The 15625-nt window shown below is 45.1% G+C and overlaps 1 protein-coding gene across 10 annotated transcripts in view; it reads right to left on the bottom strand.

The window, feature by feature from the left end:
- mybpc1 (myosin binding protein C1) overlaps positions 1-15625 on the bottom strand; it is a 141964-nt gene that overhangs the window by 96189 nt on the left and 30150 nt on the right. For 3 of the 10 annotated variants that reach the window (XM_073059761.1, XM_073059758.1, XM_073059767.1), the window contains exons 3-6: positions 12656-12748; positions 10670-10702; positions 2679-2717; positions 2188-2229 (exon numbers count right to left, since the gene is read on the bottom strand). In XM_073059761.1, the coding sequence (XP_072915862.1) occupies positions 2188-2229; positions 2679-2717; positions 10670-10702; positions 12656-12748 (207 nt within the window). The remainder of the gene's footprint in view (positions 1-2187; positions 2230-2678; positions 2718-10669; positions 10703-12655; positions 12749-15625) is intronic. The other 7 variants (XM_073059760.1, XM_073059763.1, XM_073059762.1 and 4 more) reach the window with 7 other exon arrangements.

Here is a 15625-nt window from a genome sequence, read left to right on the forward strand (position 1 = left end):
TTCTGTATGTTATGAGTTTGGAATGGCTGTACCTATTCAGTGAGTTGTTCTTCCTTGTTTATCCTGGATCGTTCGTTCCATCCAGACAGTGGTTAAGGATTGCTCTGTCTGTAATAAGTGATCAGTTGTAATATGATTTGTGGGACTCTGACTCATACTGGACCAGGCTTGTATTTCTAGTGAGGCATGGGTTTTTTTTGACTTTGTATTTTAAAGCATGATTTTGGTGAATATTTGCCACTTGATTGTGCCCATGTAAGAAATCAGATTGAGTTAAACTGCTATAGGATTCTGTAATGTGTTGGGTTGTTTCTAGTTTATTATTATTATTATTATTATTACATCCATCCTCGGTTTCTTTCCTGGTTTTAATTCTGCCTGTTTTCCTGAAGGAATTCTGGTTGTTGAGTCATTGAGCACTACAGTACAGCACAGAAACAGGCCCTTCTGCCCATCTAGTCCATGTCAAACTATTATTCTGACTAGTCCAATCAATGCACACCTGAACTATAGCCCTCCATACCCCTACCATCCAGGTACTTATCCAATTTTCTCTTAAGGTTTGAAATCAAACCCACAGCCATCACTTCTGCAGATAGCTCATTCCACTATCTCACCACCCTCTGAGTGAAGACATTTCCCCTCATGTCCCTTTAAACTTTTCACCTTTCACCCTGAACCTATGACCTCACCTAACCTCAGCAGGAAAAGTCTGAGCTTACTCTGCGTATACCACTCATAATTTTGAGCACTGAGAAATTCTGAGAATGTTTTTCTGTGCCACACTCAGGATGAAGGTGCTTCCATCCCGGGGTTGTAAGTCCTGCAGTGAGTGACGAGGCCATTGGGGGAAATCACAGAGTCTGTCACTCAACACTTCAGGAACAGCTTCTTCCCCTCTGCCATCCGACTTCTAGACAGACATTGAACCCGTGAACACTACCACAGTACTTTCTATCTCTATTTTTGCACTACTTTTTAAATGTATATATACACACCTACTGTAATTCACATTTTTTCTATTATTATGTATTGCAAAGACAGCAAACTTCACAACATATACCAGTGATATTAAACCTGATTCTGATTCTAATTCTGAGGTAAAGCAGGTCCTTGAATGAGTGGGTCTATCTACACCAGAGCAACACACACAAAATGCTGGAGGAGCTCGGCGCTCCGGCGGCGTTTATGGAGAGGTGTAAACAGTCGATGTTTCGGGCTGAGACCCATCATTAGGAAAGGGAAAGAAACCAGGGTCCAGACTATTCCTGCGCTCTGTGATATCTGCAGCGACACAGATATGCAGCAAGTGCAGCAATTAGTCCATTAACCATGAATACGACCTCATTATTGTTTATTTTTTATATATCTCTGTGTAATTTTTAAAAAATGTTACACGCACTGCTGCCCCAACGCAGCAAATTTTGTATCTAAGTCAATGATAATAAACCTGATTCTGGTTCCCCACACAAACCATAGGAAATGAACCGGCTCACTACTACCATCTGGTGGCCACTGTGGGTTGGGCAATCAATGCACCAATATCAAACATCACCAGTAAGTGTTAGCGCCATTGGTGGGTAGAAGCTGCCACTTACACTAGCAAACAGATTTTTGTATAAAATGCCAGAATTAGTGGACTGGATGCTATACGGAAAGAGCAAACTGCAGTTAAAGCCTTGGCGCAGGGCAGTGTGGGTTTGGCCGCACCATTTAATGAGAACAGCTGATGTCTCTGGATGTTTCATTGCCTTGCAGTTTAAAAAAAACCTAAATGAGGAAAAGTGAAACCTTTGGTTCACCGGTCACGTTTCCAATAAGATTGGCACATCTCGCTTCAACCCGAAAAGTCTCCACCATTGAATCAAGTGATTCTGCGGACGCTGGAAATCTTCAGCAATGCACACAAGATGCTGGAGGAAATCAGCAAATCTGGCAGCACCTGTAGAGAGGAGGGCTACATAGCAGGGAAGGGTTAGGTTGATTTTAAAGTAGCTTAAAAGGTTGGCACGACATTTTGGACCGAATTTCTACATACTGGTGAAGGATCTCGGCCCAAAACATTCAATTGCTTATTCCTCTCCATAGATGCTGCCTGACCTGCTGAGTTCCTCCAGCATTGTGTGGGTGAGGCTCCATCACTAGCTCAGTTCTATAATGAGAATGAGAGGTTATAATAATACTTACCCTGGGTATCATTGCCGACCTGAGTACTAGGGGTTCCTTCTGCTAAAAGAAAAGAGTTATAATTGGGAAAAGCACACCAGTTCAAACTGCTGTGGACTGAAGGTTATCTTTTTTAATTTTTTAATTTATTTAGAAATACGGCAGCATGGAAAGGGCCCTTCTGGCCCAAAGAGCCACACTGCTGAGCATCCCTCCTGTCTAACCCTAGCCTAATCACAGGACAATTGACAATGACCAATTAACCTCCTAACCTGGTATGTCTTTGGAATGTGGGAGGAAACCCAGACATTCACAGGGAGAAAGTACAAACTCCTTACAGACGTCATTGAACTCTGAGCTCCGGTGCCCCTAGCTGGAGTAGTGCAGTGCTAACCACTACACGGCTGTAGTGCCTCATTTATTGAGATGTTATGTCATTGGAGTCTGTTTCAAAGTGCCGCCCAGTGGTGTCACCTGTCAAGGACACATGCTTGGATGTCTGTAAGCATTACCTGGCCGGGACGAAGTGGCTGGGACCTCTGCCTCTCCCCCTGTAAACACACAGCGTACAAAATACAGACAGAAGTGAGTTAACAGCTTATGAACAATGCACAGACACAGACACAACACAACGTTAAAAAAAAGCGAACATTGTAAACCACTCAGCTCAACGCAGTGTACAAGAGTAGTCAAATCATTTCTTTTGCGAGATTTCATGAACTCCAGTGATTAAATCAAATGACATTGATTCAATATTTTAGCCTGCAGCCAGTAATCGCAACTGACTGCAGCAACAACCTGGCACTCAACATCTGTAAGACCAAAGAACTGATTGTGGACTTTAGAAAGGGTAAGACAAGGGAACACACACCAGTCTCATTGAGGGATCAGATGGAAAGAGTGAGTAATTTCAAGTTTCTGGGTGGCGATATCTCTGAGAATCTAATCTGGACCCAGCATATTGATGCAGCTACAAAGAAGGTATGACGGTGTCTAAATTTCAATTGGAGCTTAAGAAGATTTGGTAATTCTCTAAAAACACTCAAAAATTTCTAAAAATGTACCATAAAGAGCATTCTACCTGGCTGCATCACCGTCTGGTGTGGGGAGAGCAGGATCGAACTTCGCTCAGTCATCTCCATCATGGGCACTAGCCTACGTAGCATCCAGGACATGTTCAAGGAGCGATGCCTCACTAAGAACCCCCGTCACCCAGGTCATGCCTGGTTGCTAAGTGGGTGTGGAAGTCTCTGGTGGTGGCAGGGCCTCGCATGACCAGCTGAGAATTTTAATACTTTATGAAGATTAGAGATTAGCTTTATTTGTCACATATACCCATTGAAACGTACAGTGAAATGTGTCATTTTTATCAACAACTAACACAGTCCAAGCATTGTATTGGGGACAGCCCACAACTGTCGCCATGCTTCACACAGACTGACACTTATCAGTCTCCTGAACTGACCACTTGATGACAAGATGGACGCTTGGCCTCACAATCTACCTCGTTAAGCTCTTGGACCTTTATTGTCTACCTGCACTGCACTTTCTCTGTAGCTGTGACACTTTATTCTGCATTCTGTTAGTGTTTTCCCTTGTTCCACCTCAGTGTAATGAGCTGATCTGTATGAACAGCTTGCAAGACAAGCTCTTCATTATCTCTTGGTACAGATGATACAAAAGGCTGAAAGCACGTACCACCAGGCTCAAGAACAGATTCTACCCGACTGTTATCAGACTACTGAACAGTTCCTAGTATAGAAACACAGAAACATGGACAACCTACAGCACAATACAGGCCCTTCAGCCCACAAAGCTGTGCTGAACATGTCCTTACCTGACAAATTACCTAGGGTTACACATAGCCCTCTATTTTTCTAAGCTCCTTGTACCTATCCAGGAGGCTCTTAAAAGACCCCATCGTATCCACCTCAACCACCATCACTGGCAGCCCATTCCATGCACTCACCACTCTCTGTGTAAAAAACTTACCCCTGACATCTCCTCTGTACCTTCTTACAAGCACCTTAAAACTGTGCCCTCTCATGCTAACCATTTCAGCCCTGGGAAAAAGCCTCTGACTATCCACACAATCAATGCCTCTCATCATCTTGTACACCTCTATCAGGTCACCTCTCATCCTCCGTCACTCCAAGGAGAAAAGGCCGAGTTCACTCAACCTATTCTCATAAGGCATGCTCCCCAATCCGGGCAACATCCTTGTAAATCTCCTCTGCACCCTATCTATGGTTTCCACACCCTTCTTATAGTGAGGCGACCAGAACTGAGCACAGTACTCCAAGTGGGGTCTGACCAGGGTCCTATATAGCTGCAACATTACCTCTTGGCTCTTAAACTCAATCCCACGATTGATGAAGGCCAATGCACCATATGCCTTCTTAACCACTGAGTCAACCTGCGTAGCTGCTTTGAGCGTCCTATGGACTTGGACCCCAAGATCCCTCTGATCCTCCACACTGCCAAGAGTCTTACCATTAATACTATATTCTGCCATCATATTTGACCTACCAAAATGAACCACCTCACACTTATCTGGGTTGAACTCCATCTGCCGCTTCTCAGTCCAGTTTTGCATCCTATTAATGTCCCGCTGTAACCTCTGACAGCCCTCCACACTATCCACAACACCTCCAACCTTTGTGTCATCAGCAAGCTTACTAACCCATCCCTCCACTTCCTCATCCAGATCATTTATAAAAATCACGAAGAGTAAGGGTCCCAGAACAGATCCCTGAGGCACCCCACTGGTGACTGACCTCCATGCAGAATATGACCCATCTACAACCACTCTTTGCCTTCTGTGGGCAAGCCAGTTCTGAATCCACAAAGCAATGTCCCCTTGGATCCCATGCCTCCTTACTTTCTCAATAAGCTTTGCTTGGGGAAGATGGACTCTTGACCTCACAATCATTAAGATTTTGAACCTTATTGTCTACCTTCACTGCACTTTCTCTGTAGCTGTTACACTTTATTCTACATTCTGTTATTGTTTTACCCTTTTCTACCGTAATGTACTGTGTAATGATGGGCAGGTGGGGCTCGTCTACCTTGGACGGTAAACCGCCCAGGAGAGGGAAAACTCTGATTTTAAACCTCCGCTGCCTTGTGGCTATACCCACCCGTGGGAAAGGCTTCGGGAGTAAACCCCGAGGAAGAAATCTGGAGCCGTTTGATGTTGTTTACAACTTCACTCTAGCAGCCTCTGCGATGACATTGGTGCAAAGCTGTATCCTTGCCCTTCCCTTGGACTACATCAGTGACGTGGAGCGGGGGGACCCGCTGCATGGGCAACAGCCGGTTCTTCAAATCTCCCTGCCCAGGCTTGCGCCTCGGTGAGTACACAGACCACTAGAGTCACAAACCCATGATCCCCTGGGATCGACAGCTGCCCACTTCTAATGATCTGATCTGTGTGATGAGTATGGAAGGCAAGTTTTTCACTGTATCTCAGTACATTTGGCAATGATAAACCAATTCCAATTTCAATTCCAATTCCAATTTCACAGGCTGGACAGCATCTATGGAAAAGAGTACAGTCAACATTTCAGGCCGAGATGTCGACTGTACTCTTTTCCATAGATGCTGTCTGGCCTGCAGAGTTCCTCCAGCATTTTGTGTGTGTTGCTTGGATTTCCAGCATCTGCAGATTTTCTGGTTTCCAATTCCTATTTAATGACTGTCCCCTAATCTTACACTCTTTATCTTTATGGTGCTAGGGAAGTTTCAGCAGAGTAAAGGTTAAAATAAAGTCCAGCCAAGAACAGTTTACAGAGAGTGAGTGTGCTGGTCAGCCCAGACTAATGGGGTCCTTAAAGAGCATCACCTCCCTTTACCCAGCAGCCATTTGACGAGGTAAGGATGTGATTGAAGGGTGCAAGGTACATTCACCAACTAGGAGACAAAACTTCAGTAACTTCAAACTTACATCTGCTTGAAGTTTCCATCGACTTTTAACACCTGAATTGTGAATGGCAGTACATCTTTCAAGTAAGGAATTTGAACAAAAGGCAGAATCTATTGTTAAAGGACTTCCATCACCCAGGACATGTCCTCTTCTCATTGCTACCATCAAGGAGGAGGTACAGGAGCCTGAAGACTCACACTCTATGTTTCAGGAACAGCTTCTTCCCCTCTGCTATCAGATTTCTGAATGAACAATGAACCCATGAACACTACCTCACTATTTTCCCTCTCTTTTTCTACTATTCATTTAATTTTATTTTCTGTTTTTAATATATGCTTATTGTAATTTATAGATGTTACTATCATCTATTTCACTGCAAACCAACTCATTTCATAACGTATGCCAGTGGCGTTAAAGCTAATTCCTATTTACCAATTGGTCAATATCTGTAACTGCTCGTCAGCTCTGATTAGAAATGGCATTTCTTTATCAGACCTCAGACAGAGTGGTGACAGAGACTGGGCTGTTCTCCTTGTGCTCAAGTAAATAAAGTGTGATTGAGGAACGGTGTGAGTTTTCAGAGTCCAATTAATCGGTGACAACATTGCCAAGTGATTACACGGTCAGGTGTCCGACCTTATAATAAGCATAAGTTATGTGTTCAGCCATGACTCTGAGCAGGGGAAACCTAATCTGCTCACTGTCGCTATATATAATGCAGTCACGGCTGCTTATTCCAGCCCATTGTGCCACATCTGACTGTGTCACCATCTGTCCTGTCAATTACACTCCAGCTGTACTCTGGAGATAGTCCTGCCCCTGGAACAGGCCTTACTCCTGATGAATCACTGCTCCTCCTTGTGCAAGTTGCTCTAATTTGAGAGAGACAGAGAGAGAGAAATCAAGTTCTGGCAAAACATTTTCGGTGGCATTTCCAATTAAAGGGTCTGTCTGCACCCTGCCATTAAATGCCACTAGACAAATAATCCCAGCCACATTCTGCTGCTTACCCAGATTTAGTTTCTATCCAAGTGTCCTCTAACACCTTCCTTGGGGTGGCTACAAAAGTGTTGGATACAGCCCAGCCCGTCATGGGCAAAGCCCTCTCCACCAGGGAGCTCATGTAGAAGGAGTCCTGCCACAGGAAAGCAACATCTGTCATCAGGGACCCCCACCATCCAGCCCATGATCTCTGCTGACTACTATCATTGGGGAGGAGGTACAGGAGCCTTAGGAGCCACACCACCAGGTTCTGGAACAGTTTTACCCCTCAACAGTCAGGCTCGTGATCCAGCACAGCCAACTTCACTCACACCAACACTGAACTGATTCCATAACCCATGGACTCATTTTCAGGACTCCACAACCCACGTTTGCAGTATTTTTTTATTTATTTGTATATATACTTTTTTATTTGCACAATTTATCTTCTTTGGTTGTTTGTCTGACTTTGTGTATATTTTTTCATAAACTCTATTGTTTCTTCATTTTCTTGTAAACATCTGCAAGAAAAGGAAGCTCCGGGTTGTGACTGGTGATATATTTGTACTTTGGTAATAAATTTACTTTGACATTTGACAACACACACAAAATGCTGGTGGAACTCAGCAGGTCAGGCAGCATTCATGGAAATGAATAAACAGTCGACATTTTGAGCCAAGACCCTTCTTCAGGACTGGAAAGGAAGGGGGAAGAGGCCAGAAATTTTAGACTTTAGACTTTGAGACATTGCCTCCATCTCTCCCATTGGGTGCTTATCGTAGAGAGGTGCCCAGGGAGCACAGTAAACCTCTTGATCCATAACTTGACAACTGTGAAACTTTGGCATGGGAAGGAGTAAAATTCACCAGTTCATTCCATTGGGTGAGAGGTTTCCAACCTTTCTTATGCCACACACCCCAGGTTGGGAGCCCCTGACGTAGCTGAAGCATCCTACTTATGTGTCACCCCGGGCCACCTCGGTCCTCCCAGTGCAGGGGACAATTTGGCAAAGAATTCATCAAACCTCCAATAAAGTAAATCAAATTTTTATTTAACATAAAGGTTTTTGAGAGTCTAATCCAACATTATTCTAATTTGTCAAATTTATTCATCTGAAGATGAATAAAGGTAATTCCATCTTAAAAATAAGCAGCTGATGATAATTTCCACTGCAAGAGTTAGTCACACCACAGGAGTTAGTGCACCATGACATCACCACCTGGGAACACACACGCACAGTGACCGGCCACACAGTGTCTAACCTCCTGTTGGTAACGGTGGTGTAGTGTTTGACTGGCTTTCTTCTGTCTCAGCAACAGGAGCTTGTTCTGGAGGCATTGACTGGCCTTTGGAGAGTTAATGTAACACCAAATACACATGGACACACAGGTAATATATATACTGCATTTGCGCGTGTACAGACGCACACTCACAGATAGACACACACACACGCACACAGATGCTCGGCGGAGAGCATTCTAGCTGGCTCCAATGCACAAGAGGCTACAGGCAGTTGTAAGGTCAGTCAGCTCCATCACAGAGCCGCCAGCGAGGACAGCTTCGAGAATTGGTGCCTCAAAAAGGTGGCATCCATCACAAAGGACGTCCATCACCCAGGACGTGCCCTCTTCGCATTACTACCATCAGGGAGGAGATACGAGAGGCTGAAGACCCACACTCAGTGATTTAGGAACAGCTTCTTCCCCCTAAACACTCCCTCACTATTCCTTTCTGTGATTTATATATTCTGTGACTTCTAGTAATTTTTACCTCTTTGCATGTTACTGCTGCTGGAGAAAACAACACATTTCATGGAGCCATAGAGCATTACAGCATAGAAACAGGCCCTTCAGCCCATCTAGTCCATGCCGAGCTGCTATTCTACCTAGTCCCATTGACCTGCATCCAGACCATAACCCTCTGTACCCCTCCCATCCATGTACAGTACCTATCCAAACTTCTCTTAAATGTTGAAATTGAACCCACATCCACCACTTCCACTGGCAGCTCATTCCACACTCTCACCACCCTCTGAGTGAAGTAATTTCCCTTAAACCTTTCACATTTTTCCCTTAACCCACGACCTCTGGTTGTAGTTCCACCCAACCTCAGTGGGAAAAGCCTGCTTGCATTTACCCTATCTATACCCCTCATCATTTTGTAAACCTCTGTCAAATCTCCCCTCAATCTTCTACGCTCCAGGTAATGAAATCCTAACTTATTCAACTCAGGTCCTCAAGTCCTGGCAACATCCTTGTAAATTTGCTCTGTACTCTGTCTTACAGACATTTTTCCTGCAGGTAGATGACCAGAGCTGCACACAATACTCCAAAGTGGGCCTCTCCAGCATCTTACGCTACTTCCACATAACATCCCGTGACATCCCGTGACATCCTGTGACATCCCGTGACATCCTGTGACATCATGTCGTAAGTCAGTGATAACAAACCTGATTCTGACACACACACACACAGACAGAGGTAGACACACACTGACACACGCAGACAGAGGCATGCACACTGACACACACACAGACAGAGACACGCACACTGACACACACACCCATGTACAAAAGCACAGATATTAGACAGGGTAGCAGACAGCTGAGGTCATTCAGAGAGAAGATTCCTGGAGGCTGAAAGCAAATTACCACTCATTTCCCAATCCATGCACACACTGGTGGGGGCCAAATTAACACAAGGCTCCTCTTGCCAGAGATTGGGCCCTCTATGTCATGTTGGTGAAACTAATTATATTGCAGAGGAATTGCACGTGGTACCTTGGGCCAGTTTTAGTGCCATATACCGCCTGGCTAATTCGATCACACGCTTCCCCTGATGATTATCTGAATGGATCGAGGGTGCAGGCAAGATAGGGGAAAGCAGTTAGCCCAAGTGATAATGGCACATGGTGTCCCAGGAACTCTGTGGTTACCGGCTGCAATAACTGAGAGTGTGGTAACGTGCAGCTGTGTTGGTTTGCGCGTCCCTCCTTTACGTGCACACCAAAGCAGAGCGAAAGTATCCTGCTTGGTGTCTCTCTGTCAACTCCTGATTTCTCTAAATTCTGCCCTGGATAGGCTGTACTCTTTCCCCGCCAGTTGAAAACACTTCTCGCTGTTACCATCAGGTAAAAGGTACTGGAGCCTCAGATCCAGAAGAAGGTACAGGAACATCAGAACTAGGACTAGAACTGGAAAAAACAGACCAGGATGGAGCATTCAGTAGAGCTTATGCCCCTCCACTCTCGTTTGCACACAGGAGGGAACTTGAACTAGAACTGGAAAAAACAGACCAGGATGGAGCATTCAGTAGAGTTAATGCCCCTCCACTCTCGTTTGCATGCAGAGGTGATTTGCACAATGCCAGGGTCTGGCAGACGCTATGAGATGTGAAGACGTGACAAGGGAGGAGGCAAAACACATTGGAGAAACGCCAGCATGGTCCGGTGACAGAGGAGACACCTATTAGTAAAACAGATTGGAAATCCTGTTAGTCAAAGGTAGTGGCACATGGTGACGTGATCCATTGTACTCCAACTCTGTCTCACAAAGAGTTAAAAGGTTGGACATGTACCAATGGTACAGAGTCTACTCACCTGCAGTGGTCGCTGTGACATCATCTTTCTGCTCTGAAACCAAACGGGTCACCAGAGTAATTATTTTATTATCTCAATGAGACAATGTGGTTGGAGCTGATCTCTTGGACAACACATTTGTAGAGTCATAGAAAACTACATGCAGAAACAGGCCATTCAGCCCTTCTGTTCCATGTCATCCCATCGACTGTCACCCAGACCATAGCCCCCCCATACCTCTCTCATCCATATATCTATCTAAATTTCCCTTAAACGTTAAAATCAAACCCGATCCATCACTTCTGCTGGCAGCTCATTCCACACGCTCACCACCCTCTGAGTGAAGACGTTCCTGCTCAAGTTCCTCTTAAACATTTCACCTTTTACCCTTAACCTATGACCTCATAGTCTCACCCAATTTCAGTGGAGAAAGTCTACTTGCATTCATTATCTGTACTTTTTAAAATTTTGTACACCTCTATCAAATCTCCCCTCAATCCTCTGCACTCTTGGGAATAAACTCCTAACCTATTCAACTTTCCCTATTGCAAAGTTAGTAAATCTCTCTCCATCCTCAACAGTGGATAAGTGACAATTTTTACTGAGATCACTTCCTTCTATAAAACGATAAGTCAAGGGAACGAATTAGGCTATTCAGCCCATTGGGTCTGCTCTGCTGATTTATTACCCCTCTCAATCCCATTCTCCGGCCTCCTCTTCATAACCTTTGATGTCCTGACTAATCAAGAACCTATCAACCTCTGCTTTAACTATACCCAGTGACTTGGCCACAGCCATTCCTAGCAGTGAATTTCACAGATTCACCACCCTCTGGCTAAAGTAATTACTCCTCATCTTTGTTCTTAATGGATGTACTTCTGCTTTGAGGCTGTGTCCTCTGGTCTTAGACTCCCCACCCATAGGAAACATCCTCTCCACATCCACTCTATCTGTGTCCTCTGGTCCTAGACTCCCCCACTGTAGGAAACATCCTCTCCACATCCACTCTATCTGTGCCCTCTGGTCCTAGACTCCCCCACTGTAGGAAACATCCTCTCCACATCCACTCTATCTGTGCCCTCTGGTCCTAGACTCCCCAACTATAGGAAACATCCTCTCCACATCCACTCTATCTGTGTCCTCTGATCCTAGACTCCCCCACTATAGGAAACATCCTCTCCACATCCACTCTATCTGTGCCCTCTGGTCCTAGACTCCCCCACTGTTGGAAACGTCCTCTCCACATCCACTCTATCTGTGCCCTCTGGTCCTAGACTCCCCAACCATAGGAAACATCCTCTCCACATCCACTCTATCGAAGCCTTTCAATATTTGATAGGTTTCAGTGAGATCCTCTCTGCCCTTCCCACCATTCTTCTAAATCCCAGTGAGCGGCCCGGAGCTTTCAAACACTCCTCATATATTAACTCTGTCATTCCCGTGAACCTTCAGTTTGGGGTTTCAAGCTCATGAGGTGCTTAGAATAAAGAACAAAAGTTGAAAATGCTTAAAACGCATACCAGAAAGGTGAAAAGCAGATTTTTTTCCTGTGAAACTTGTCACTGGGCTGTGGACATTATTAGAAACTAAATTGACTGCAGATGCTGGAATCCGGAGCAACAAACAAAACGCTGGAGGAACTCAATGAGTCAGTCAGCATCTGTGGAGGGAAATGGACTGTCGAGACTTCAGAACTGGAGCAGGGTCTTCAAGGGTTCTCAATCTGGGGTCCAAGGATGCCTCAGTTAATGGTACAGCTTCATGGCATAAAAAAGGTTGTGAACCTCTAGTCTAGATGACATCGACTGTTCATTTCCTTCCGCAGATGCTGCCTAACCCGGTGAGTTTCTCCTGGTCTGAGCTTGTTGCCTGTGGGTATCTTTACATTTATTGTACATCCTTCACCGGATGGTTTCCAGTGTCATTTCAGCATCCGCAGTCTCTCATGCCTCCAACATAACTAAATCATCCGATTGGTCTTGTGGTTTAGTTTATTGTTTCACTCACCTGCTGGTGCGGCAGGAGCTGCTGGTGTGGCGGGAGCTGCTGCTGGGGTGGGAGCTGCTGGTGTGGCGGGAGCTGCTGGATTTCCTTTACCCTCTGCAAAGAACAAGAAAAGCAACACATCCATTGGTGTTTTTAGATGATGTTCAGAAAATGATTACTACATGGTCACTCAGTTATAAGAAGGAAGTCGCTGAGCTAGAAGAGATGTATTGGAATTGGTTAATTACTGTCACATATACCGAGAGACAGTGAAAGTTCTGTCTTACACACCGTTCATACAGATTGGATCATTACACAGTGCATTGAGGTGGAACAAGGGAAAACACTAACAGAATGCAGAATAAAGTGTAACAGCTACAGAAAAAGTGAGGTGCAGGTAGAGAAAAAGGTGCAGGATCATAACGAGGTAGATTGTGAGGTCAAGAGTCCATCTTATTGTACTGGGGAACCATTCAATAGTCTGATAATAGCAGGGTGGAAGCTGCCTTAGGCCTGGTGGTTCATGCTTTCAGGCTTTTGTATCTACTGGCCAACGGGTGAAGGGAGAAGAGAGAATACCCAAGATGTCTTTGATTATGTCGGCTGCTTCACTGAGGTGGTGAGAAGTGTAGACAGAGTCCATGGAGGAGCAACTGGCTTCTGTGATGTGTTGAGCTGTGTCCACAACTCAATACTCATCGGTACCAAGCTGCGATGCGTTCGGACTAAGATTCTAATCTTGAAGTGTAGGAGGAGATTGAGGGTGGCCTTCTAGAGGCATATCAAATAGAGACGGTGAAAGCAGTCTTTTTCCCAGGGAAAAGGAACTGAAAACTGGAGGGCATAGATTTAAAGTGAGAAGGGAAAGAGTTAAAAGGGAGGTGAGAGGCAATTTCTTCACTCAGAGGGTGATGAGTCTATGGAACGAGCTGCCAGACAGAGTGGTTGAGGCAGGTACAATGATTATATTTAAAATACATTTGAACCATTACACACAATGGTTTTAAGGATAAAGATCAGCTTTATTTGTCACACGTACATGGAAACATAGAGTGAAATGCATTGTTTGCGTCAAATCGAATCCGCAAGGATCGTCCTGAGCAGCTGGAGGATGTTGCCATGCTACCGGTGCCAACCTAGCACGCCCACAACTCCATAATCCTAGCCCATATAACTTTGGACTGTGGGAGGAAACCCTTGTGGTCAAGGGGAGAACGTAAAAACTCCTTCCAGACAGCAGTGGGAAGTCAATCTCCAACCTTACAGGTGGTGCTGTAAAGTGATGATCTGACTACTCGGCTACCATGCCACCCCACAGCTTCAAGTAGGGGTTCCCACCCTTTTGTATGCCATGCACCCCTACCATTAACCACTAATTGCTGAGTTCCTCCAGGGTTTTATGTGTGCTGCTCTGGATTCTGCAGAATCACCTCTCCTATCAGATTCCTTCCTCTCCAGCCCTTTACCTTTCCCATCCTCCCGGCTTCACCTCTCACTTTCTGGCTGTCCACCTTCCCCCTCCCCGCACCTTTTTATTCTGGTGTCTCACCCTGCCTTCTCAGTCCTGAAGAGGGGCGATGGCCTGAAACGTCAACTGTTTATTCATCTGCAGAGATGCTGCCTGACCTGCTGAGATTCTCCGGCATTTTGTGTGTGTTGTGTGTTCCTGTACCTGCGGAATGTCTTGTGCTTAGTACTCCATGTCTCGGTCACATGCTCGCACTTTCTTGAGATTGGCAATATTGATATCTTGATCTTTGAAGAGGGAAACAAGTTTTTTTTTGATTCAATGGTGTTTAGTTCTGTGTTGCAGCTACAGTGGGAGCTATTGAATAGTAAGTTATCCTAGTCTATAATTATCATCACACATTCTTTCAAAATCTCCCTGCTACTTCTCTTTAAATGGAAGTGTCTGTCTTTGAAGCTCATCCCTATCGATTAACTGCATGGGAAACGATTAAATCCTCAATGTTCCTGACTGGGTCCTGGTGCCAGGAGGGTTCCAGTTGTCCTATTTTTTGAAACCAGTAGATGGGCTTTTGAAGTATTTAGTGACCTGTTTACTTGGATGTGATTGAGTAGCTGCTGACAAGATAAATGGTAAAGATGAGTGCGATGTTGTCGCGTCCACTAACGTCTTTGCCGGCCCATCAAGCTAGCTCCAAAAATAGGAGGGCATCACCCAGAACCTCAAGCCTGACAGTGAATGATTATAGATTGAGTTTCCAGAGATATGGGAACCTTAAACCGGGGATTATGGTTAACGAGATACCTGTAAACCCAGCTGAGCTCGGGAAAGGCTAAACGCTGGGACTCAGCCTCCCGACAGGCACAAATTCAAAATAGAAAGGATTATTTTCAGGACAGCTTTCTGCCGTTCTCCCCACACCCTCAGGAACAGGCTGGCCTCTGCGTTTCTGAAGTGCATTATGGTGTTAGCACTGGGTTCTATAAGGTACAATCTGTCAGGGTGGCACTATAGCACAGAATCGGTTTACCACGCCAGCGATCACCGACTGGAGTTCGCTTCCTGCTGCTCTCTGGATGGAGTTTATATGTTCCCTCAGCTCCGGGTCCCTCCCACTTGCCAAAGACATATGTAGGGTCAGGGTTAGTAAGCTGAGGGTATGCTGGAAGAATAGTGACAGCGCTAGGCTGCACATCCTCGGACTGTGTTGGTCATTTACTCAAATGACACATTTCACTCTATGTATCGACGTTTCAATGTACCTGTGACAAGTAAAGCTGAGATACAGGGACAAACTGTCCCTACAGATCAGATCATTTCACAGTGCATTGAGGTAGCACAAGGGAAAACAACAGCAGAATGCACAATAAATTCAACAGCTACAGAGATTTTGAGAGAGAGTTAAGTCAGTACTGGTGGCCATGGACCTCATAGGGTGATGGGTGATCTAGATGAACCACAACTTCTCCTTCTGAGAGATAGCATTGTTACAACAGGCAGAATAGCCTTCTCTGTGCTGTAGC

The sequence above is a fragment of the Hemitrygon akajei genome, chromosome 10, assembly GCF_048418815.1.
Source record: "Hemitrygon akajei chromosome 10, sHemAka1.3, whole genome shotgun sequence".
Lineage (NCBI taxonomy): Eukaryota > Metazoa > Chordata > Chondrichthyes > Myliobatiformes > Dasyatidae > Hemitrygon > Hemitrygon akajei.